Source organism: Struthio camelus, chromosome 2 (genome assembly GCF_040807025.1).
Source record: "Struthio camelus isolate bStrCam1 chromosome 2, bStrCam1.hap1, whole genome shotgun sequence".
Classification (NCBI taxonomy): Eukaryota; Metazoa; Chordata; class Aves; order Struthioniformes; family Struthionidae; genus Struthio; species Struthio camelus.
This window is the reverse complement of record NC_090943.1, coordinates 99290645-99314238: the sequence shown is the minus strand read 5'-3', so window position 1 is coordinate 99314238 and position 23594 is coordinate 99290645. Positions and strand designations below refer to the sequence as shown.

General features: G+C 39.8%; 1 protein-coding gene across 1 annotated transcript; it reads right to left on the bottom strand.

The window, feature by feature from the left end:
• Positions 1–3970: 3970 nt before the first annotated feature.
• Positions 3971–21772, bottom strand: MYLIP (myosin regulatory light chain interacting protein). Its single transcript, XM_068931747.1, has 7 exons — positions 21479–21772; positions 20146–20336; positions 9311–9496; positions 8337–8534; positions 7839–8003; positions 5648–6068; positions 3971–5329 (listed from the first exon to the last, which is right to left on the bottom strand). Exons 1-7 carry the CDS (start codon positions 21563–21565, stop codon positions 5240–5242), a joined length of 1338 nt encoding a protein of 445 aa, XP_068787848.1. The 5' UTR covers positions 21566–21772; the 3' UTR covers positions 3971–5239.
• Between the last annotated feature and the right edge of the window lie 1822 nt (positions 21773–23594).

Genomic DNA, 23594 nt, shown 5'->3' with positions numbered 1-23594 from the left:
TCCAATCAAATGCATAACAAGCTGGTAAAGAGCGATGTCTGAATAACTGCTCTCTTCCCTCTCCCATCCCAACGCCGCGAATCTAGGCCACGCGTGGGGCAGGCACTGCCCTTGCAGTAGGCGCCGGAAGCCTGTAGGTGGCGCTAAAACCCGCGGGCGCCGCCGGCGGGCTGGAGGCACCGCCAGAAACCACCAAAGCAGGCAGGGACAGAGGACAACAACATAGGGATGATGGACACGCTCAGAAAGGGTTTTTTCTTTTTTCTCCTCCTCCTCCCCCCCCCCCCCCCGGGGAGGGGGTGAGGGTAGTTTTCTTTGGAAGTTAAATTCTGAATGCCTCTGCAGGGGCCTGGAGACCACACACCCACTCTCACTCATGACTTCTGTTCTCTTACCTGATCACATCCTCCCTTTCCCAGGCAGTTTCCCAACCATTCCCTTGCTGAGGGCCAGGAGCACTCCCTGCCTGCCCAGCCCGCCCCAGCCTGGAGGCACCCACAGCCCCAGGCCTTCATAATTCCACAGTGGGAACTCCCCTGAGAACCTCCAGCCCAGCCTTCGCCCACCCCTGCCTGGACTTTCTCCAGCAACACCTGCAAGCTGCTCTCAGACCTGGTAGTAGAAGAGCTGTCTGCCCCAGCACTCATAATTTTTTTTTTTTAATAAAATATTTTAAAACACATTTGTCAATTCCTAAAACAATTTACAATCGCTACTTTAGTTTTAATAGACTCCCACTAGCTGAATGTGTAAGTAAAGGCAATTTGAACATTTACCACACGCTATATAAGCCTTCACTGAAAACAAGGACAGTCAGGCATATTTGACCAGATATTACTGAAGCTAAGATTTGTCAATTCATAATTCCAAGACTTCACAGAAAGTTTGTTGTATTGGACTATATACAGGAAATCTGAATTGTAAGTTTTTCCCATCTTTGATCAACATGCCACTGTGCTGCTGTGAAACAAAATACTGTAGGCTGACAAAGGGTTTTTCCCAAGGGCATTCGATTGGGAACACAACAATATTGCTAAACCCTCAGCTTCTTTACCAGCTATATTTAAGTGTAACAGTATTTAGTAAGAACATCTTCCTACTGTTCAAGCTTACATATCCTTCTCTTCACATGGCCACTTCTGAATGCTGTTCTACTGTCAGGAGACGAAAACAACTAAAGGGGCTCCCACTCTTAACAATTACCAAACAAGTCATTCTCTCTGTGAAGGTGATACTTTTTCTCCATTTGGTTACTTGTAGCAGAAACTTAAGACCAACTTTTTAAAGTGACACTGCACACATCTCATTAGATCACAGAAGCAGCATTTCTACTCTGAAGATAAAGGAGAGCAGAATTTTCTGAGGCAATCTTCTCTTACCAAGATGTACCAGCTAGCGAGTTGGGCACTGTAGGAGCCGATTTCATTGAAAATGTCTGGTATGCACAAATATATGAGGTATCAGAGAAGCACTAAAAAGACTTCGTAATCAATCCTTCAGCTCCTGTGCAGGAAAGTGTAAAGGACATTCTCCACTTATTCCAGTGAACTATTCTATGGTTTCTTCCACTGCCATCCATGACAACGTTCACACAAAGCTTTTTCAGAGGAGAAAGACAGCATTTCTTCTAGGAAACGAGACCTGACTCTCTGAAGTAGCGCTATATACTTCAGAAAAAAAAATATTTTCCAGTGTAGCATGGCCAACTACATTTTAGGCAAAACTCTTGAAAACTATGAAAAAAGCAAAACTATTCTTATATTATCAGTCTAAGTTGTGTTGCATCCTGTTACAGCTTGCATATAAACAAAGCAAAGCATTTAACAAGGTCATTTGCTGTGTTTAGAAAAGGTTACCATTTTTGAGGTCTGAGCATTAAGTAATAGTCTTTTGCTAAAGCACATAGCACACAAATACTGATCTCATGCCTCCTAATTGCAACAAGCTGTTAGTGTCTGCTTGTCCTCCACACATTTCTTTGCCAATACACAACAGTCAAATACCATCAACACTTCCCAGACTCTTCTCTAAACCTGTACCTCAGTACCTAAGCGCTTACACTAGACACTGAGCATAGCTTCCCAAGACTATGGAAGTACACAGAACACATTCACAAAGAATGTTACAGGCTTACCTGAATTTCATCTTTATAATGTTCCCTGTCAGACCTACCTCTAGGCCTGATCACCTAAAACCAATTTTTAATTAAGCTTCCAACTACTGGAATCCTTTTTATTAGTGATGTTGAACATGTTACACAGCCAGTTGCAAGTATCTAGAGTCATGCTTGCCTTTAAGAGCTTGTTGTCTAACACTGAATCAGATGCCTAACACTTAAAATTATTTATATTTATGATCCACTTGAGCCAGCTGCCATATGACAGTATATTAGAGTTTACTAATGCTATTATATCAGCACTGAGGAAGGTAATGTTTTACAAGTGCAGAGGCTGTAGCAGAAACTTCTCAGTACCTTGGACTTCACACTGATACAACAGCTGAATACAATAAATCTTTGTTCTTACCTAGAACATTGGGTGACAGCAAATGAAAAGAGTAGAAATAAGTGCATTCTGCCTAACACTGACACTGAAGAACAGTTTAATGAAAATTGTTAACTTGAGGGAGGAAAAGACTTGACAGTCCAGTGTAATTCATTTTAGTGGGTTTTCAGTATGTTTTTAATTGCATAGAACATGACCTTAACATGTTTACACTTGCATGCTAGTATTCTTACATCTCAAATGCCTAAATGGAAAATCTCCATTTCATGCAACAGCACAAAAAATTCCATTGCCTATGTGAATAGGCTTGAGGACGGTTTTGCCTTAAGCTAAAGAGAGCTTTCACTATTTTACACTAGACCTTTTTCCACACACAAAAAAAGGTGTTTTTAAAGCCAAATAGGGGGTTGTTTATTTCAAGATAAAAGTAAAATATAGTTCCAGTAAGAAAACATCTGTGTTCCTATTCCTCCCTGTAAATGGATTATAGGGCTAATGCAACCTTGCTTCAGAACTTGTTACCATCTTTGAAAATGAATTCAGTTGCACCTCCTTGCTAACAAATGAAATCTTTAACCTTCAATAACTTGAACAGCAAGTTATCTTGTGCCTCATCAACTTCCAGCCGAGACAAACAGCCCTGGTATTTCGAAGCTGTTGCCTAGTTCACAGCCACCTTCCCCATCACCCCTGATCAACAGTATTTCCGACCTAACCTAAAGTAATTTTTAGGCCCTGGGGAAAACATCCAGGGCCTCAAGCTCCAATTCCTGATAAGCTGTCTTGGCATCAGGACATACTATTCACTGAGATGTCTTTTTAAATAACAATAAATCCATTAAAAAAAAACAAAGGTGACTTGTAGTCCCCTCTCTCCAAAATACAGCTCCATGAATGCCAAAAAATTTTGCTCTGACCCCAGCACTCTTATTTCTTTCAGCTTATTAATGGCCAAACTAGAGCACCATATCCAGTGTTCAAGCAACATATTTTCCAGAATGTGAAAGCAGTCAGAAGTTAAAGATAAATCAGATGAATAGTTTCAGTCAAAACTAAAGTCATTTTAATATGTCTACAATTAAGTCACCTTAGCCTTAGCTGCTGAAGCTTCAAATTTTTACTCAACCTGCATTCTTCTGTTTCTCTTGCACCAGAGTATCTTACTTATTTAGGGAAACTTGTTGTAGAAAAGCTGACCACAGAAAGCTAATTCTGATAGCTATTTTTAAATAGCTGGTATTCTGACCATAAAGTACAATGCCTGAAGATGGCTACCAGGCAAGTTGTCTTCCCTCCTTCATAGTTTGCATGTACTTGAGAACTATTCCCTCTTAAAACAGAACCCACAACATTCAGACTATAAAAATGAAAATACAGAACCTACTGTACTTGCAGGTCAGTAATGCCTCAGGGTAGAATTTTTCATCAAAACTAAAAACAGTTACTGATAATGCAAGACAAATGCAAGATTTTTAAAGTCATTTATTCATCTGAATATAAAAAGACAGAAGTTGTCTACAATATAGGACAAAGCTCTTGCTTCATGAGGAAACAAAATTTTCTTTACAAAGTGAAAAAATAAATACCCTCTTAGAGTAAGGTTTATATGCTAATGTGTCATAAAAAAGTAGAGCTTTAATATTTTGACAAAATGTCTGTGCAAAGAAACAGATGCATAAACACACATTACTGCTACATTAAGGCAATATGAAAAGTATAGTCAGAAAATCTCAGTAAAGTGACAGTGTCCTTTTCTAGCTTAGATTAAGCCAGTATTGCACCCAAACATGGTCCCCTAGTTCCCTCTGTATCCTGGAGAAATACTAGGAAACTAGAATCCAAAATGCCCAAATATGGGGTAGAGAATAAGATTTTAGCGGAAAGAATCTATCCAATAAAGAAGTTAACTCAAGAAAGCATTTACAAGTATGCACAAACCCTATTTTAGGAACAATAGCACATGTTTAGTAATTTAAAAATCAGCCTCCAAAAATAAAGGGCAACTGACTGCAGCACTCTAGACCACCATTTGAATTGGATGAGGGAAACCTGAGAAAAGCTTCCCCATCACAAGTTGCAAATGAAGTCCCACAACGTCTCCATGGTGCATCACTACAGAAGACTTTCCTAACGCACCCTCAACACTTGGAAATCAAATTTGTTCTACACTTCCAAAGCTATACTATAATTTTCTATTTAATGGAATTCTGAATTAAATGCAGCTGCTTGATGAAAGCCTTGTAACCTTAGTTTAAGAAATGATTTCTAAAAATCTTCTCCCCTTTAAAACAGTTTACTAAAAGCAAAAACTATGAACCATACTAAACTGCTATTTGTAAAAGCTAGTTTTACTATTAAAATAATGGAGTGACTGTACTAAAAAGAATTGAGTGTAAAACTAAAGGCTGCATTGCTCTTGCTGGGTATATTAATATGCATACACCATATTTCTCCAGGGTTACCTAGCTTTTCGGCAACACTGCCATGCTACAAACTTATGCATCATTCTCCTTTTAAGTAACATGAATTGTTTACAGTTCTGCTCTCAAAAGATGTCTCAAACCATCTTCTTGGGCATGCTGAACAAAGAATAGTTACGCTCAGAGATGTAGTATTTTTGCTTTTGATTGCAGGTTGGTGCCAGAGTGATTGAATTCTTCACAATCAATCAATGGTTGCAATTCATATTAGTGCAGTTTAAAAAGTACATGATGAGTTTAAAGTGTATACGCAGATCATATCACTGTCAGATTGAGAAGACTGGTATGGGTTGGCAAGTACACATGCTGGACATGCTCTACACGAGATCTGCAAACAGGACATGACTGGAAAGGAAAACACATTAGGAAATTAGTTTACTTTGTATTTTGAGAAACTCTGCCTTGATCATGAATTACTGGAGACTTCCTTACATTTACACTATAATGTAATTCTCGCCTTTGCTAAAAGTTTGCATTTATAAGCATAGCTGAGGCTTGTCTTTCAAACTCAACTAAAAAATGTTCTTTGGCTTACTGCAAATAAGACTTTAAAAATTAGTTTTACTAGAATATCAACACAAACATGATTCCAGGTCTGTTAAATACACAAAAAACAAAACTTCAACTAATTTGCCAACTCACATCTTAATGAATTGCAATTACCTGCAGCTGGGCAGCACAGGTCTTGCAGCATACTGTGTGGCCACAGGGACAAAAGGTTGAATTTATTTCTTCTTCACAGCACACCATACAAAGCATGGACTCTTTAAGCTTCCGTAACTTCTCTTGCAGGGCTTTTGTTTGCTGGCAGCTGAGACCCTCACAATTGTCACAGTTCATGCTACTTTCCGAAGACTTAAGGGGGGAATTTGGTGGGGTTTGGTCACTTCTTGAAACAAGATCCACGATGCCAGCATTATAAAGAGCTCGCCTTGCATGATCATAAACTTCTTTTGATGTTCTTTTGATGTCAAAGACATATTTTTTCCCAAGATTAATGTTTTCATTCAGGAACAGAGATGCTAGGTGACCCTTTAGGTCTCGGCTATACTGCATCATGACAGCACTAGTGACAGTGTCACATCTATAAAACAAACAAGACAAATGCAAACTTAGTTAGCTAATACTAAAGCTATCCATACAATAATTTGTTCCCAAAGTTGATGCAATAGCACCAATATTAAGAAAGCAGAAAATAGCCATCTGAAATAACATTTAAGCTCTACAACGTTGAGCTGTTTTCACCACAGCTCTACTCTGAAAAATGTTTTAAAAATGGAAGGAAAGTGACAGTTACTTTATGTCATATATTATGAAGTATCTGGCAAGATGGAGTCACAATCCTATGGCAGGGACTTAAGGCATTATGCTAAGGGACTTAAGGCATTATGCTAAGGGACAATGCTTAGTCCACAGTTCAGCTAGGCAACACTTCTTTTACATGGCAATTTCTGGATGCTTCATTAACGGAATAGTTAATCACCTTTAGTATAACCCCTCTTTTTTTAGACAGGCTCTCACAATGTTTTAACTTAGTCTCAAGTAATGTCTTTAACCAAACACCCACTAATTACTTCCTAATACTAGTGCTATATCATCCAAAGGGAACCAGTGTGGATGCAGTTATCACAGGCCTCGGATACTGCTAAACCTGCAGAAGCTTAAGGAATACTTCTCTAGACAACGTAGGAAAGACAGCATGAACAAGAACACAAGGCCTATGGCCTATCAAAGCATAAGGTCCAAGAATAAAGCACAAAGCTTATGGCCCAATGCTGTTCCTTGGTTTTAATTTAAGCAGAACTTTAACTAGAAGATGCAAAGGACAGCAGAAATTACAAGCAGAGACAAAGATCAAGGAGTTAGGACTAGCTAAAAGTTACTTAATGCTTTTAACTGCCTGGAAAAATGATGAGTGCAAAATAAAACTACAAGGGCTTATAATTACAGAACAGAACATGTCATACTTAACACCAGGCTCACAGAATACAAGCAGAATTATTATAATATATATAGTGGTTAGAAAGGTTACTAGATTGATGATAATTGCTGTAACTGTATTAAAATGTTCTAATTTTGAGAAGCTGGGCAAGTCTTTGCCTAGTGTATGTTCTTCCCTATGCTGAAGCATAATCCTTCTCTGACCAAGTATTAACTCAACTTGATATGTGGTAGTTAATTTCAGCAATAAGAAACTAACACTAAATGTCCAAGACTGAGTTCTTCTGAACAGTGTTGGACCTCAAAATGGGAGTGAGAAGGGGTTTAAAAGAAATCAGCCATCAGGGAATGAGTATAGCTCCTATGCCTTGAATAGCAACAAAATATGGATAATACAATGCTCAGCTGCTGGCATGAAAAAACACTGGGCATGCGAGCAAGGACACAGGAAGTTTAGGGCTCTTCAGGTAAACGCAATGGGAAGGTGGTATACAGAGAACTTTTGATAACAGGAGGAGCCAAGTAAAGGCTAAACAAAGAGTGCCTGCCCATGAGCTATGACTACATACATATTTTACAAAGTACATGAACTGTCTGCTACTTCTCTCATCCTTCCCTATGCGTAGGGACAAAAATATGTATGTATTGTTTATGAGGTGCCAAAGAAAGCAGTAAAATTTATACTCTGAAGTGCTATTATTTATAGTAGTGTGCTGCAGGAAAAAAAATCTTGTCTTGTACTCCCACCCAGCAAAACTGAAAGCAGCATCCTACTCAGCTGCTGGACTCAAGAAACTGCAAAGGCACAACAATATTTTGCAGAGATTTCTAAAGTGCAGTCAAAACGCTGGCTGATGGAGCACTTAAATACTACTGAAGAGGCACAGCAGTTTACTCTAGTGGCAATACTAACCTGTAAAACGCATGTGTCTCTGTAATGGCTCTGTAAAGTCCACTTGCTGCCCTTGTACTGATCATCTTAAACAAAAGAACTACACTGTTACCAGACTCCTTGGTAACAGTCAGATACACATTCTTCCCAGACTGAGTTGCCATTTGAACAACAGGGTAAGCAATCCTTAAAAAAGTAAAATAAAGCAAGGTTATTTTGCATTTAAAAAAGGCATTTTCCACAATCTTCTACAGTGCAGTTTTATCAGAAAATACAACAACCTCTGACTGTGGTCTGTAACACTAGGCTGAAGGTGCTGCTTCAAAATAAGTAAATATAAATATATAAAACGAGAGTATTTGAATAACACCAGTTGTCTTCTTGATAAGCAGGTAGTGTCCTCAGACCCCACATTCTGATAGCTCCTTTTAGTGATTCATAGAGCAGTTGTGTATAAAAGCTAGATGCATTCTCAATACTTCCAAAAAACAGAAGAAAACACTGTTCCAAAACACATACCTGTTGATAGGACTGAAGTCATCTTTACAGATGGAGATGCCTTCAGGTCCAACACCAATAAGAAGTTTTTGTCCTTCGCTATCTCTTACGGAGTGCCACTCTACCCCATAGTTCTCCAGGGTTGACACAATCTGTAGAACCTGGTATTCAGCAGAAGCTTGACTTAGACCTTCTAGCTCCTTGTGCTTTGCAGTAATGCTATTGATTAAAAAAATTAAGGACAGGTGAAAACTCAAGTAAGCACCATTGTCAGCACCTTGTTATAACATGGGTTTTACATGACCTCATTACATAGATTTTGCTATATGCTCCTGACCTATTTGGCTATATATTTCCAGTCATCATGGACTGGAAAGAAAACTACCAAAACATCCTGAGAACGTTCAAGGGACACTACTGTACATTTGCTTAGTAATTATAAAAGCTACATGGAATCAAGGCTTTCCTACTTACCCCTCCCCCCAAGTATCTACCTGAACAGCCACAAATTTATAAGTAAAAAAGAATTCACCAGAGAGCATGACAAACTGAAATTTTCTTCCTGACATACAGAAATTGAGCTATGAAGATGTTCAGGGAAGCCTGTTTACTTCTCAGTGTGAGGACACTAAGCCAGATAAAATATTGCTATTTTCTTTCACAAACATAGGTCTAAGACATTCTTGCACTTTGATTACATACTAATTGCCAACAATGTACATTACCCTGCTCTACCTATTTAGATACATTTGTTTTCCAAGTACTAGTTCAGCAGTTTCTGCCTCAAGAAGAAATATTCATATCTGAGCTTAAATCAAACTGAAGTCAGAATGTTAATTAAAATATTTAAGCTACACAGCTTTGGAGATCAAAGTATAAAATTAATTTTTACTTTTTTCACAACAGCAAGCTATGCTATTGCATCAGCAAATTAATACAACAGTTTAAAACTTTTGGCCTCCAAAAATGGTGTTATATCACTGCACCCTTTTTACCTCTCCAGAATGGTAGTGGTGAGCTCTTTTGCACACAACTCTTCATAACTGTACTTGGCAGTGTTCTGGTTATAATCTCCAAACTTCATCTGTGCCAACAATGCACTAAGTTCAATTGCATGCTCTGAAGAACACTGAAGATTACCAGCCAGAAGATCTTCTTTCATATGCAAGAAAAACATATGCCTGTAACAGAATTAGATATGGTTTGCTCACTCAAAATGTTAAAGTGGTAGCCTTTAGTTTGGCAATCAAAAATTTGCAATGAATATTCCAAGTAGAGAAATAGTCTAGCATAAGAGGAAAAAGGGCCACCTTCTTATCCACTAACTTAAAAATGAGGATACAACTGAAGACAGTGTCTTCAGTGTCTAAAAGCACTATTAAAATAAATTAACACTATTTTAATATCCTGCTCTTAATAACAGCCACTGCTGTAACTCATACAGCCACTTAGTAACTTCAGTTCAATAGCAACCAAATAAAATTAAACATAGGAAACAAAGAATTTTAGTTTCCTATGTTCAGTTTTCTTTGGTTGCTGTTTACAAACTGCTCTGCAATACTGTATTTCACAAAAAGTTTCTTAACAGCAGCCCAAACCAGCATATACAATTGTACTATTCAACATGAGAAACTACTTCTATACAGAGTTGAAATGGCTCTGCTACCACAGTCAAAGGGGAGATGTTGCTGGCAAAAGCACCATGATCAAAAGAAAAGCCTGAAATGCTTGAAAAGGCATTGTGGAATAAAGTACAGAAATGTCTATTTGTAAGGGTATTTATCAGACCATTTGCTATTTTAGGCTCAACAACTTTAACCTTTATACTTGGGATCAAGACAGATTTGTCAATTAGCTGAAAAATTCAAAACTACTCTTAATTACCTAACAGGTCCAACCAAGTTTTCCACCAACACTAACAGCAGCCTGTTAATTCCTCCTATAGCCTATTTCAGGTTCTATAAATTCATCCTTATCTTGCCTAAGGGGGATTATATATAAATTATAGATAATAAAATTTTCATCATTTGTTCTTAAGATTCAACATCTGTAAGGAAACCAGATGCAGAGGTAGTATACATCATTGGGAAGCAAAATCTTTCGATAAGTCAAGCCTAGTACCAGTAAAAATATATCTACTTCCACAGTAATGGGACACTTATATTTTACTTTTCTGAAAGTTTAAAAAAGCTATGCTGAATCACTCCTCACTAGAGGTAAAGAGGCTGGCAAGCGATTAGCTTTCATTCCAACAGCAAATTTGGACAACACCTTATATTAATGTTCCCTTATACAAGCATAAAGGCCTACTTTGTAATAACTCTGAAACTCTAACTTGCAGAATAATTGCTGGATTCATTCTTGGTTCTATTATAGCAAATGCTGCTAAGAAAATAGCAGTCCAAATAAAAGATAGCCTGATACCTAAACCTTCTGAAAGCAGAAAAAAGATTTAATAGTATCATTCCATAAACTGTCCCGAAATCCATTTCCTGCAACAGTCACAGCTCCACAGTCCAACATCTCCCTTTGCAACCAGTTTGAGGAATGCCAGTGTCTGCAGTTGCCACACCAGTGCTCTCACTGCATTACTCACACCTATCCAAATATAGATCTACACTTCTGCAGTGCTAATGGGAGACTAGGAGGAGCTAACAGCCCCACTCTGTCCAGGACTCAGATATAGGTGGAGCAAGGACAAGCACTTCAGACAGTACGTATGCCTTCACTGTTAGCACATTATTCCTTGTTTTAGGCTCCTCTTGGAGCAGGTTCCAAACCTCTCCTCCAATCCTTTTCTGCTACCCTGCTAATTCAAAGTTTATTGACTCAAAAAATACAGTGCTGCAACAGAGCAAATAAAATCCTTAATTGGAGACAGTGTCACACAATTGGGTTGTCCACAGACCACATCCAGCTTCTGTAGTACTGATCAAGAGTCAGGCTTCAAGGAAAACAAGCAATATCAATATTTGTATTTAACTTGCATGATTTTTTTTCCCCAATTTATTTCAGCAACTTCCACTGAAGACAGTTCATTTCAAGGGCTAGAACAGTGGATCAGTTCAGTAATAAAAATGTGACAGCCTTTTGTCTTGAGCTTTTCAGGAAAAAGTGCTGTAGCTCTTCATAGAGCTCCCTTTGTGCAACAGTGAAGATAACAGCATAAAAATGGTGTAGCTTTATTCGTTTCAGGCCTTTTCCTTCCCAGTTAGATGCATAATCACTGACTAAACCTGCCTCTAAGAACAAATTTGAATAAATGCAATATTTTTCCATACTGTATAACATTGCAGTCACATCTGGAAATATGGAAATAGGTTTTCTGATCTTCTACTTCAACACCCAAAACCCAATGACAATTCCTTTAAAATAAAGTGAACTTTCTGCATTTTCTGATGAACAGAAGACTTCAATATTCTTGAACATGCTTCCCATTTTCTAAGCTGTCTCCTTTTCATTATTTCCACTTAACTCCCACATGTCTAATCTACTATTAAGCTTCAGGAATGCTAGGGGAAATTATACTTTAATGATCATAAACATTAAGACTTATCCAATCTGCAGTATTGATCAATATATTTTACATTTAATTACAATTAGGTAAAAAACATCTAAGCAAACAAGACAGATTTAGTTACTCATCTTAAGTGGCAATATGAAATCTGAACTGTTGCCCTCCTTGCAAACCAGAGAAAGAAATGACTGGGTCCTATCTGTTGAACATCACATGGCAATAAGTATCAGCTTAGCAGAAAGTCTACTAATATGATGCAATCTGCACCAATTGAAGAAATGGCAAAATCCATTTAGTTTTGCAGTTTTATAGAAAAAAATTAGATATTACAACAATTGCAAGATCCTACACAAAAAATCAAATTTGATATGCTTATTAACTGACAGTTTTGAGATCAGTGAAGTATTTTACTAAAAACCTATGGCCAAAATAAATCCAAATAGTCGCTATTTCCTTAATTCTGATCAATATTTCACAAAAAAGCTATTCATGCATTTCTGATCCTCTTAATATCAGAACAGGTTTTCAAGTAATTACAAGTATGTACTAATTACAGTAGTTCAAAGAAACATCTGACAGCTTTGTTCTCATCAGCTGACACCTATGTTACACTTGCAATTACAACACCAGAATAGTCGCATCTTCCATTTGCTTACTTTGTGCATAAAAAGAGCACTGACTACACAGGAAAGTCAGTCTTCTCCCCTTGCTGGGGAGACCTTATTGACATCAACAGCGGGGCCAAAAACCAAAAGATTGCTCCTGCAGGTATAGATGCATTACAGAAGCAACATTTGTCACATTCTATTACTGAAAAGCCAGTAACAGCATAGAGAAACAAGCAAGTTTAAGTGATAAGGTATAGCTGATGTGATGCTATTTCACATTAATCGGCACTCACATCCCATAACAGGCTCATACCTATACAGGGAAGCATCTCACAGAGAGGCTAAGCTACTTTACTTTTTTTTTGACAAAGGGGAGAGACATGCCAGGTGTAAGGGGCACTTACTTCAAAGTAACTAAAGCTATGCAAGTTCAGATCCTGGCTTACCCGCTTACCCTGCAGTAAGCTGGCTGACCATTCCTTGAGTCAGAGAAGATGCAAGACAAAATACCCATATTAACAGCATTATCTCCCAAGTCATTAGTTTGCACCTAAAAAATCCATTGCTGGCTCTAGCCTGTCATCTAAACTGCATCCAGCAAGACAAACGAGTTAACATAGGGCATGCTAGTGAAATTAGTTTTGAATGACAGCAGTTTCTTCCTCCATACTTATCTGCTACAGCAGTTGCCCTGAGCCAAAGTTCAGGTAGCAAATTCACTGCTGATTTTCAGTCCTGAAATGTACTAGATGAAAGGAAAGAACCCAGAAACTGAAAGATAACTAATGGCTGCAAAGATTTCATACAGCTGAAAAATGATTGATTGGTGCTGCCTGTTCATCCAAGCCTTTAAGATCACACTTCTCTAGAAATATATTTTAATGTATGTTGTAAAATCATCCCTTCAAGGTTCAAAAGCATGACACTAGCCAGACTTTTATAAAAGCAACAAATATTTACAAAAGCAAAAAGCTCTTTTGATCCTTGAAGAGAAAGGCAAAAGAACATGCTTTTATTGCTGAACACTGACAAGCAAAACAAAAGCATTAGAAGAGTAACTGCCTCTAGACTCCTAATTTTTGCAAAGTCTAATGGGGCCAACAGATCTGTGGAAAATTTGGTCATATTACAGATATTAACAGAAAGAATTTATGGAATTTTTTGCGAATTAAATTGTGACCTAAGCAAAGATTTTACTGAAAGCATTTAATAGTACTTAATCCAGTGTCCCCTCTCTCTCTCTCAAGGAATTGTTAGATAAGAAAAAAGAATTGTTAAAGCTTCTCCCCTTTAAAATGATGCTCAGGCTTTACAATAAAAGGTTACTCAGTTTTTCAACGAATTATTTTAGCGTTTAGTATTTTGTGTTTAATGTTTTATCTGGCAACTTTTAAAACAGTGAACTCAAAACCACAGTTAAAAAGCACCACCCACTGAAGAAACAGTTGCACAGTAGTTCAAAACCTGAAGTCCTCTAAAGGTTAAGTTCCCAACATTGCTGGTAAAATATTTTAGCTCAATCACCACATAAGAAATGAATCAAATCATACCTTTCTGTAGCTACAACATATTCATTGCTTCAGGTATATGGGAGACATTAATATTTATAGTAGGTTAGAAATTTGAGAAATAATTCAAGTCAGATAAAGTGTTTTTAAATCCCCCCAATATTCTATTCACATATTACACAGCTTTGTTACCACTTTTGTCAAAGTTGTGCTTCAACTTTAAAGCTTCATAACAACAAGTCTTCACAACACAGAACATTACTGATAGCAGATTGCTGTGACTCAGTCATCTCAACATCTGCTAGACATTGAACAACTAGCAGCAGCTCTAAGAACAGAACTTTCCAGTGTGATGACAAAGTCGCTTATACCTTCCCAAGGCCCAGTATCTTGAGTTCTATATATAGACAGCATCAGTACAAAAGTGTACACTAACCTAAAATAGCATTAGTTTCACCCCCAAGCCTCATGCTAGATATTCCTGTATGTTCAATTACTCAACATTTCCTTTGAGTTCAATGTAGTGCATCCCATCTTATACTGTACAATACTTAAAATAGCTTTTGCTTGCTAGAGGTATCTGACAGTGAAAGCCATTGATATATGGCAATATCTCAAAACAATGCACAGAAATACCGATTAGAAGCCAAAGCATCAAGTTTGCTACTGGTACTTCTAGCGAGCCACTCCTCAGACAGAATTCCCTCCTTTTCAAAGGAAGAAAGCACATTTGTAGAATTCGGTCTCTTAATATTATCCCAGTACTTTCCATACAATTCAAGTTATTTGCACATTAACACACCCAGTAAAAGCAAGTGTACACTGATGATTAATGTATTTTAGTTACACACAAATGATTTAAACAATACAAATGCTGTAGAGAAAGGGGAAGTTGCAAGACACCATCTCTGCAGATGGTTCACCTTGCAGAAACCAAAGCTAGTTAAACCTACATCTCACATCACTTCTTCCCCTCCTCAGAGGTAATTTATGCAGGCTATGAATACTGATTGCTACTTCTACCAAAACCAATAACAGTATTGCAGTCAGTAGCTGCAATAAAATTCCTGTAAGAGGCAAGTCAACTACATTAAAACAATCCATTGCCAATTGAGTTGGGTGAAAATAACTAATACATAGAGCACGTGCAAACAAAACTCATCTCTTATAAAAAGTTAGAACCACTTATCTGAGAATAATTAGGATTAGGATGTAAAGCTTATCACTGAAAACTGTTCTTCATAGAGCATTTTGTAATCAAGCAATGAAAAACTAGGAAAATAGAGCTAAGACTACAGTCAAAGCTTTAAGTTCTAAACTTAGCTGCCTATTGAAAATGTGGCAAAACCCAAGAAATATAGCCAAAAAACCCATCCTCTCACCAGACTACTGGCAGGGGTCCTAACATACATTCCAAGGAACTGCCTGTTCTTTGCCATATGATATTCCTTACCATAGAATAAAGCTCTTTGCTACTGCAAAGTAACATACAACTCCCTATATTCTCAAGGAATCAAGATTAAGAGGCATAATTGTAAAATACAACGATGATCAAGATCTCATAGCAATAGAATATGGTTCCATTTGCAAAAGTAGGATATAAGCCACTCAACAAAAAAAGCAAAACCATGGACACAGTTACTATTACATTCCTCAGTATCTTTGAACTTATTCACTCTCAGAGTAGGTGAAAGGTTATCAGCTGCAGTTCAATTCTGATTTGAACAAACAGTTCCATAAACCTAACACTGATGTCTACTACAGCGGACAGTTTTCTTGCATTGTGAATACCATGATATGGCTGCACTGGAAGTCAATGCTGTAAGACATGGGATGCTACTATGATATGGATCTAACTGATCAAAAACAAACATTAAGAACTATCTAGGAAAATTAAGTAGTTAATCACTGCAGCTGGATAACACTGGAAAAGCAATGTTCTTTGTAATTAAAATATTTGCAAGTAGTGCTCACACCTTTTAACAGCTTCCAAAACATTACTACCTATCTCAAGGCTGGCAAAATAAAGCTATTTTGAACAGTGCTTCATGAGTTATGTGACATGTTAGAACTGGGCAGCTTATATTATTATGACTTATATACAAATATTTGATTTTCAGTCATGCTATGCAAGACAACTTTGCCCCTTTTAAAGTTTGTGAATAACACGGGGCAAATCTTGATGCTTCTCAAAAAGTTATCCACTTTGTGATCTCTAAAACATTGACTTTATTATGTAAAGCTTAAATAAACCATTGTTCTTTTGGAAGATCATTTAGTGCAATTTGCCCCTCTGTACAGCTCAGCAAACACTTTCATTGTTAAGGTGGATGCAAGTTTCAAGACTTGTGTGCTTCATGTTTCACAAAGAAACCTTTTAACCATAAAAGAACTTTCTGCCTCGAGACAGAGTTGCAGGCCAATCAGGAGTTGAATTTCTTCAGCTCCTGGGCCATGTTCCAGTGCAGCAGTCGCTGATTTGTCAGACATGCCTAGTAGCTATTAGTCAGAGGTTACTCTCAGTCAATGACCTAAAGTTACATTGTTATCACTTAACCAGTAGGGAGCCGCACAGCTTTGGCTAAAGAAAGCTAAACAAACACAAAGAGACACACCCCGCTTTAATTAAAAACAGTGTTTAACAAGTTGAGTGTAAGCAAAATGATTTCTCAAGTCTTCCAGCCTTTTCAAATCAGTTTTAAGCAAGTTTTCTTCCCCCAATCATCTAACAAATTCTGAAAAATCAAGTAGCATCATTCCCAACTCCTCACTAATTCACTGCTTCATAAAGTTTGGCACAACCACCATCTGGCAACTTTAAAATCAGTCTGATGAATAAACTGCTTGTTACCTTTTAAACATCTGTCGCATTACTATGAAGAAATACAGAGATCACTGAAACCAGTGAAAATGAACATGCCATAAGCTAGAGCTTACGATTTAGGCCTAGGATCATCATCTATATTTTAGGCAAAAACAAGCCATCAGTCCTTCCCAAGGAAATGCAATTTTCCATTCAAAAACTAAAATAAGTTATTCAAGCTCTTCTAAACAAGCATACTTCACCTTTCAGACTTGCTCCTGAAACTGGAGTTGACAGCAGTATAGTAAATTTGAGTACCTATTCTTGCACTGAAGCACTTTCATTTCATTGAGAACAATTATAAACTACAAAATTATGTGGCCAGATTCACCACCAGGATTTATCTAAAAATAGACACTGGGTTCCAAAGAACACTGAAAATAAAAACAATTTAACTGTAAAACAAAGTGTGAATGGGAGCACTGCATATGCTTACTACAAATCATCTACTGAAGGTGGTTTGTCACCATGGTGGTCAAAGATACAGTTATAATTTGCTCTTAGCATTCACTAAGGAAAAGGCTCTTGCATAAAAAGGATTAAAAGCATGAGGTTGCTATCATCCACTGGACTGCACACCAATTGCAGCTAACAGAAGTGGAGTTTGGTATTTAGTAGCCAGATCAGCTTTTTTTTTTTTTTTTACACAAAATGTAGAAACCTGAACACTAAAATGCTACAAAGAAATTTAAGACTGCAGTGCATGCTTAAGATTAAGACAAAGATCTCTTCAATGAAGCAGAGAACTGCAGTTGACAACACTTTCAAAATATATATAAAGAACCTGAGAAACTCAGTTACAACATTCACTAATCATGGTAAATCTTATTAAGAAAATGATTTACAATCACTTGCAACTTTCTAGGTTCAAAAATTACTTAACATGTGCCTAATTTCTAAGGAAAAGAGCAGTGCTGCAATTGGTACACACACTTGCATCAAGATGAGATTATCTACCAACTTCAGAGGCAGCATGTAAAGATCTGGGAGATTTCTTCACCGTTCTTCACACACATGACATTAGAACTCAACCACTTAATACCAATAACACCATAAACAAAACATCAGTTGTCAACCTAAGCACTAAAAAACAGCAAGGATACTATCACTATCTTTGTCATCCAGCACACTGACTTCAGCAGTAAAGATAAGAAAAAAGGTGTTAGCTATAACCATACAGCTAATCTTTGCATGATACAACTATTGACTTAATGACAGGTTTGACAAGCTTTTGTCTTCCCCTTAATCTCGCACAAGCTTACATGCAAACTAAGTATGAAAGCACAATAATGTCCTCATGCAAATCTGCACAGAATAAAAAGGGCAAGCTAACTGAATTAAACTCAGCATCAACACTCCAGAAGCACACATTAACCACAGCACTGTGGAATTCCAGGTCTCTCACGTGGACCAGCAGTAAGAACAACTAAAAGGCAGCAGCCAAAACAAACTTTTACAACCTAGACTCTTAGTAAGAATATTCAGGATGTAGACCAAAGTATGATACAGCTTAGTTGAAGCCTCAGGAATATTCCTCTAAGATAGAGTGGCATTAAAACTAGCATTTAATGTATGTTGACCTCCAAAATTTTATGTAATTATTTCCAGAGCAGAGCATTCTCTTCTGATGACCACAGCTCAATAAATTTTAAAATTTTATGTTAAAAACATTCATTTTAAAATATTCTTAAATAATTCCTAAAGAAAACTCTTCCCACCTACAACTTCTTAAATTCATCTTCAGAGCTGATAAGTATTTGCTATTTTTATGTGTATATGCAACCTCTGTTCCAGCTACAGAACCTGTTTTTTAGGCCCTTAGGGTATGTTTCACCAGTTCAAGCCATTAACCTGCTGAACATGCCAATTTCTACATTGACAAAGTTGCAGGTAGGAACACAGGTGTCTGCAAAAATCTAGTAAAGTCTAGCAAACATTTGGCAAAGATAACAGGATGACAATCATATTAGCTTTAGGCTTTCTCAGATTCACCCTGATTTGGTCTGTGTGGAGACAGGTCCAAGATGCTCAGGGTAATCTCTTCTGCCTTATTGGGCAAAGAGATTGTGTTGCTCCTTTTGTTGTACATAAAAAACTCCTGTTATTTGGCTTCACGCTTTTTCTCAATGAGAGTATTTAAATAAGAAGGCCACAAGTTTCTTAAAGTTCTCAGAAAGAGTCCATAAAGATAAGCTATAGATGTGAGAATATATTTTTCCAAAGTAAGGTATATAAAACTGGAATTTGTTGTGATGTATTTGCATGACTAAAGCTATTATGTGGGACAACTACAGTTTATTCTATAGCATTCTGAAAATTTTCACCTTCAAAGCTGAAATCATTGTTCCGTAATCCCCTTTCCCTGTAAGAGTTCAAAACAATAGAAGACAAGATGATATATGCATGCTCCTAACTCAGAATCTAATTTCTATGAAATATGCATCAAATCAAGCTGTCGGCCTCTGGACCAATTCATTAGCCAAACATGTGCAGAACCACCATGTCATATCAATGATCTTGATTCTGGAAATACCAAATTAAGGTGAACAGTGGAAATGTGATATGGTATTATGCTCTATCCACTAGATACAGTTTATCCCACTTATATTAACTGTATTACCTAAAATTAGCTGGTGAGAAATGAGTTGAAAGGTCTTTATTTAACATATAAGCATTCAGCATTCTTTAAAGAGAAACTAATTGTGATCCATGTAGCAATCAAACTCACACAGTAAAAACAAATGCTTGCTATTAATCTTAGAAGGCTAATTGTTAAAATTGGATAACAGTGTTAACAATTTAGGTAGGAGGACTGGCCACAGAAGAAGCAAAACAGCTGTTTCTGTTGTAGCCTCAAACAGCCTATAGCTGTTTGAAAGTTACTGTAATATGATACTAAAAGGACAAAAAGGAATTCAGCAAGTTTACGCAGTGTGGGAGGAATTGTTTCCTGCCTTTCTGTACCAACGGTTTAAAACGACCCACAGTAACACCACTGCACAGGGGTTACTATCGGACATGCAAATACCATATAAGTAACTTGTTACTGGTAGCTTAGTTTCTCCCACTTGCAGCACTAAGTTTTCATGGAACTCCACTCTCACCACCCGCTGTTAGCTACACAATACTTACAATACTACAGATTTTATTCATTTTTCAAAAAAAGCAGTACTTCTCTTCAACACTCGGGTCTTAAAACAACTACTCAGAAAAGTCAACTTAAGATTATCAGAAGACACAAGAAATAGAACTAATGTGCAATTGCTTTTGTAAGTTACAGAAAAAGAAAAACAAAAGGATAAATTAGCTTTTCTTATAATCACCTTTAGCTTACCTTGTCTGTTCTTGTAAGATAAGATGTGGCTCTACAAAGAACTTGACCCGTAATTTCAATCTGTAAGGGGCTAAACCATCCATCTGCTGGGAGATCCTATTCCTCAAATTGAGCCACAGACTTTCCCCTTTGCTGCCAGTGAATTGCAGTCCAAAATAATCAACTTCTATAATTCCCAATCTTCGGCAAACCTGAAAGAAAGATGTTCTATATAATGAATCTATAACATGACTAGACCAAAAATATCTGAATCCAATACTGTTTCAGACTGCTCACATACTTAAACAGATAATTCCTGCTGTAAGCACCTTCATACAAAAGATTATGTAATGACTCTGATTTAAAATAAGCTATGTTCGAAACAGGATGTAAAAATACTGAACTGAGAATTTCTCTACTGGTTGAAAACCACATGAATTTCCAGGTGTGGTCGGGGTCTTCCCTCCCTCCCCCCACCCACTTAAGAGGATCAGTAGATTTCCAGAAGAGAAGACTATCTAATTCAACAGCACAGCAAATAGCACTTTCTAGGGAAGAAGGCGAAAAACATATATCCCACAAGTTTTATTTAGATGCCACCAACAGACTGGGCAGCTATGTTTGGCTGTCTCTTGCGTCCCACAGCAGCAGCCACTGCCACGTCGGGAAGAAGGCGACCAAGCAGCAGAGACACCTGGGCGACAGCCCCAGCTACCAGGGCTCCAACTAGGCTACACGGACTGATATTTAGCAGGGGGCTCAACACCGCCCGGGCGATGTCATCCCGACCAGGTGGGTCCCACTCGTCCCCTCTCCCCCAGGACAGGTAGAACGGGCTTCCACACTGCAGCAATGAGGCCGAGGCCTTCCCTCCTCCCCCTTTTCCACACGCCCTGCGAAGGAGGAGGCAGAAGGGCAATCACCGGCCCGGGAAGCCCCGAGGCGGGGGATACAGCCACCTCTGCATCCAACATGAAAAGGGGGGAGGGGAAACAGGGAGACTGCAGCGGCAGCTCCGGCTGCCTCCCCACCCCCATCCCGACGGACGCCCCTGCGCAGGGTTACATTGCCTCCCTCACGCCATCACCGCCCTTAACGCCTGCGAGCTGACAAGCTCGCGTGCTCCCCCCCCCTCCCCAAAACCCTCCCCGGCTCGCGGGGGACGATGCGCGCCTCCCCCCCCCCGGGCCTCGTGCGGTTCTGTCAGGCACCAACGGTCTGCGGCGCCCAACGGCCACTCGCTCACTCCTCCCCCCCCCCCCCCCAGCTCGCGCCCCTGGCAGGCAGCGAGGGAGAAAGACGGCGGCAACGGCGGGGAGCGAAGAGCGCAGGGCAGGGCGGCGCGGCCCCTCACCTGGTTGAGGCAGTCCTCGCCGTTGGCTTTCGCCTCTACCTCCACCTCCATCACCACCGCGTCCGGCCTGGTCACATAGCACAGCATGGCTGGGGCCAGCCAGCGCCGCCGCTCCCACGGACACCCGGAGCGACTGCGGCCAACTGCCACCGGCTGGCAAGCGCAGCTGCCGCTACAGGGCTGAGGTACGCACGCGTCCCCCGGCCGCCCACACCGCCCGCCCACCGCCCGCCGCCAGCGCAGCGCAGCGCAGCCCAACGCCGCACCTCCCCACCCTCTCCCCACTCCCCTAGTGCCTGAGCTCCGGCGGCCGCGCTCCCGGCCTATATAGGTTCCGTCTGCCCCTCCCCCCCGCCGAGCGGCACCTGTGGGCCAATCCGAAGGCGTCGCTCATCTCTGCGGGCCATCGCTCCCACCAATCAGAACCGCGGTCACTTGTAAAAGGGCCGCAGCCGAGGGGAGAGGGTGGGGGTGCGGCCGTTGCTCCCCGGCGCCCCCTGCCGGCCGGCCGCGCCACTCGGCGCTGCGGCTCCGCGCTCAGCGGCGGTCCCCGCGCGGGGGTCGCGGCGACGCTGGCCGTGTGGCGGCCGCTCTGCGCCACCAGCCTGCCTTCTCCCACCCCTTCCTTCTCCCCCACCCCCCCCCACCGCCGGTTACCTGCGTCCCCCATCCTCTGCGCAACCCGGAACTTGTTACTCGGGTGTTGCCTCGGGATAAATCACTCCCAAGCCCCGTTCTGCCGGGGGAAGGTGGGGACCAAACCCGCGGGCAAGGTCATCTCTCGGGGCAGGTCATCGTGAGCTGCGGGAAGGTGAAATGTTTGAATGCCTCATTTCTCGAGGTCGCAAAAGCTCTTTTTTTTTTTTTTTTTTTTGGAGGCAAAAATAACGCTTGGTTAATGGTCTTGCTCCTCTTTGGCCTTTTGCTGTGCAGTGTGCAAAGCTCTGGAAATGTGTCAATTTTAGGAACCGGCCACATCATATAGCAGCCTCCATGTACTTTCATGCTAGAGGATGATGGAGCTTTTAGCCACTTAACTCGCTAGGTGTGAGGCATGTAGGTGCCTTCCAGCTGGAGGAAGGGCACCAGCACCCTAGCAGTCCTTAAAAGTATTTGTTTGACAAATACTTTTGTCAAGTAACAAGTTGAGGCACAAGGTGCATCAACTAAAATAGCCCATCACTGCTCTAACAATATAAATTGGTCTGATGGAGGATTAAATACAAACGCACCTACGCTAGGTAGGTTCCCCAAAAGAAGTGCGGTGGAAGGAGAAGGGAGCGATGTAGAGTGAGGAGGGGCAGGCAGGCTGCCAGAGGAAGAAGCAGGAGAGGAAAACGAGGACCTGAAAGTATCTTGGAGGGTAACAGGAAAAAGTACCACCCACAGCACCGGTGTGATGTCACCGCGGGACTGAGCATTAGCTTGCCCCCACATCTATGAATCATTTGCTTCTATTTGGGTATTTCGGCTGCACTTGTCAGGGTGATTAGTATCTTTTATTTATATTAAAGAACCTTTCAGAACAGGGGGCCGTTCTCCTCAGTACTTTGCAAAAGCAGTATATGGCTGGTCTGGTAAGGGCAGATAGATGTGTCTCTGTTTTGCTCACATGAACGCTGTAACTAGAAGGCAGCTCTTCTCTGAATGAGGCAGAATGGTAGCAGGCAAATCAAAGTCAGGACGTAACATGTCAAATCTGAGTGGTGCTGCATTTCACCTGGATGTTTACCAGATTTTCATGTCCAGGTCTATACTGTTTAGACTGAACAGTCCAAAAAGATGAGACTCACAGAGTGAAGGAAAAAAAAATCTTTGGGAGGGATTCAGTGATGAGGAGACTAGTCACTAAAAAAAAAATATTTCAGTATGGGAAAAAAAACCCTGTGTTCTCTACTTTTTCCTCGGTTTCTGTTGGAGTGGATGCAGGAAATAAGATTGTTGCTTTTTCTTTTAACTTGTATTGATTCAGATATTGATACTGCATTGTTGTAGTATTTTATGTCATTTCTGTGTTTCTGTCATAATCCAAGGAGCCATAGAGTTGTTATGAAGAAGAAACACAGAAACTGCCACGATGACTCAGACCATTCGTATTCTGATATCCTCTTTCTGA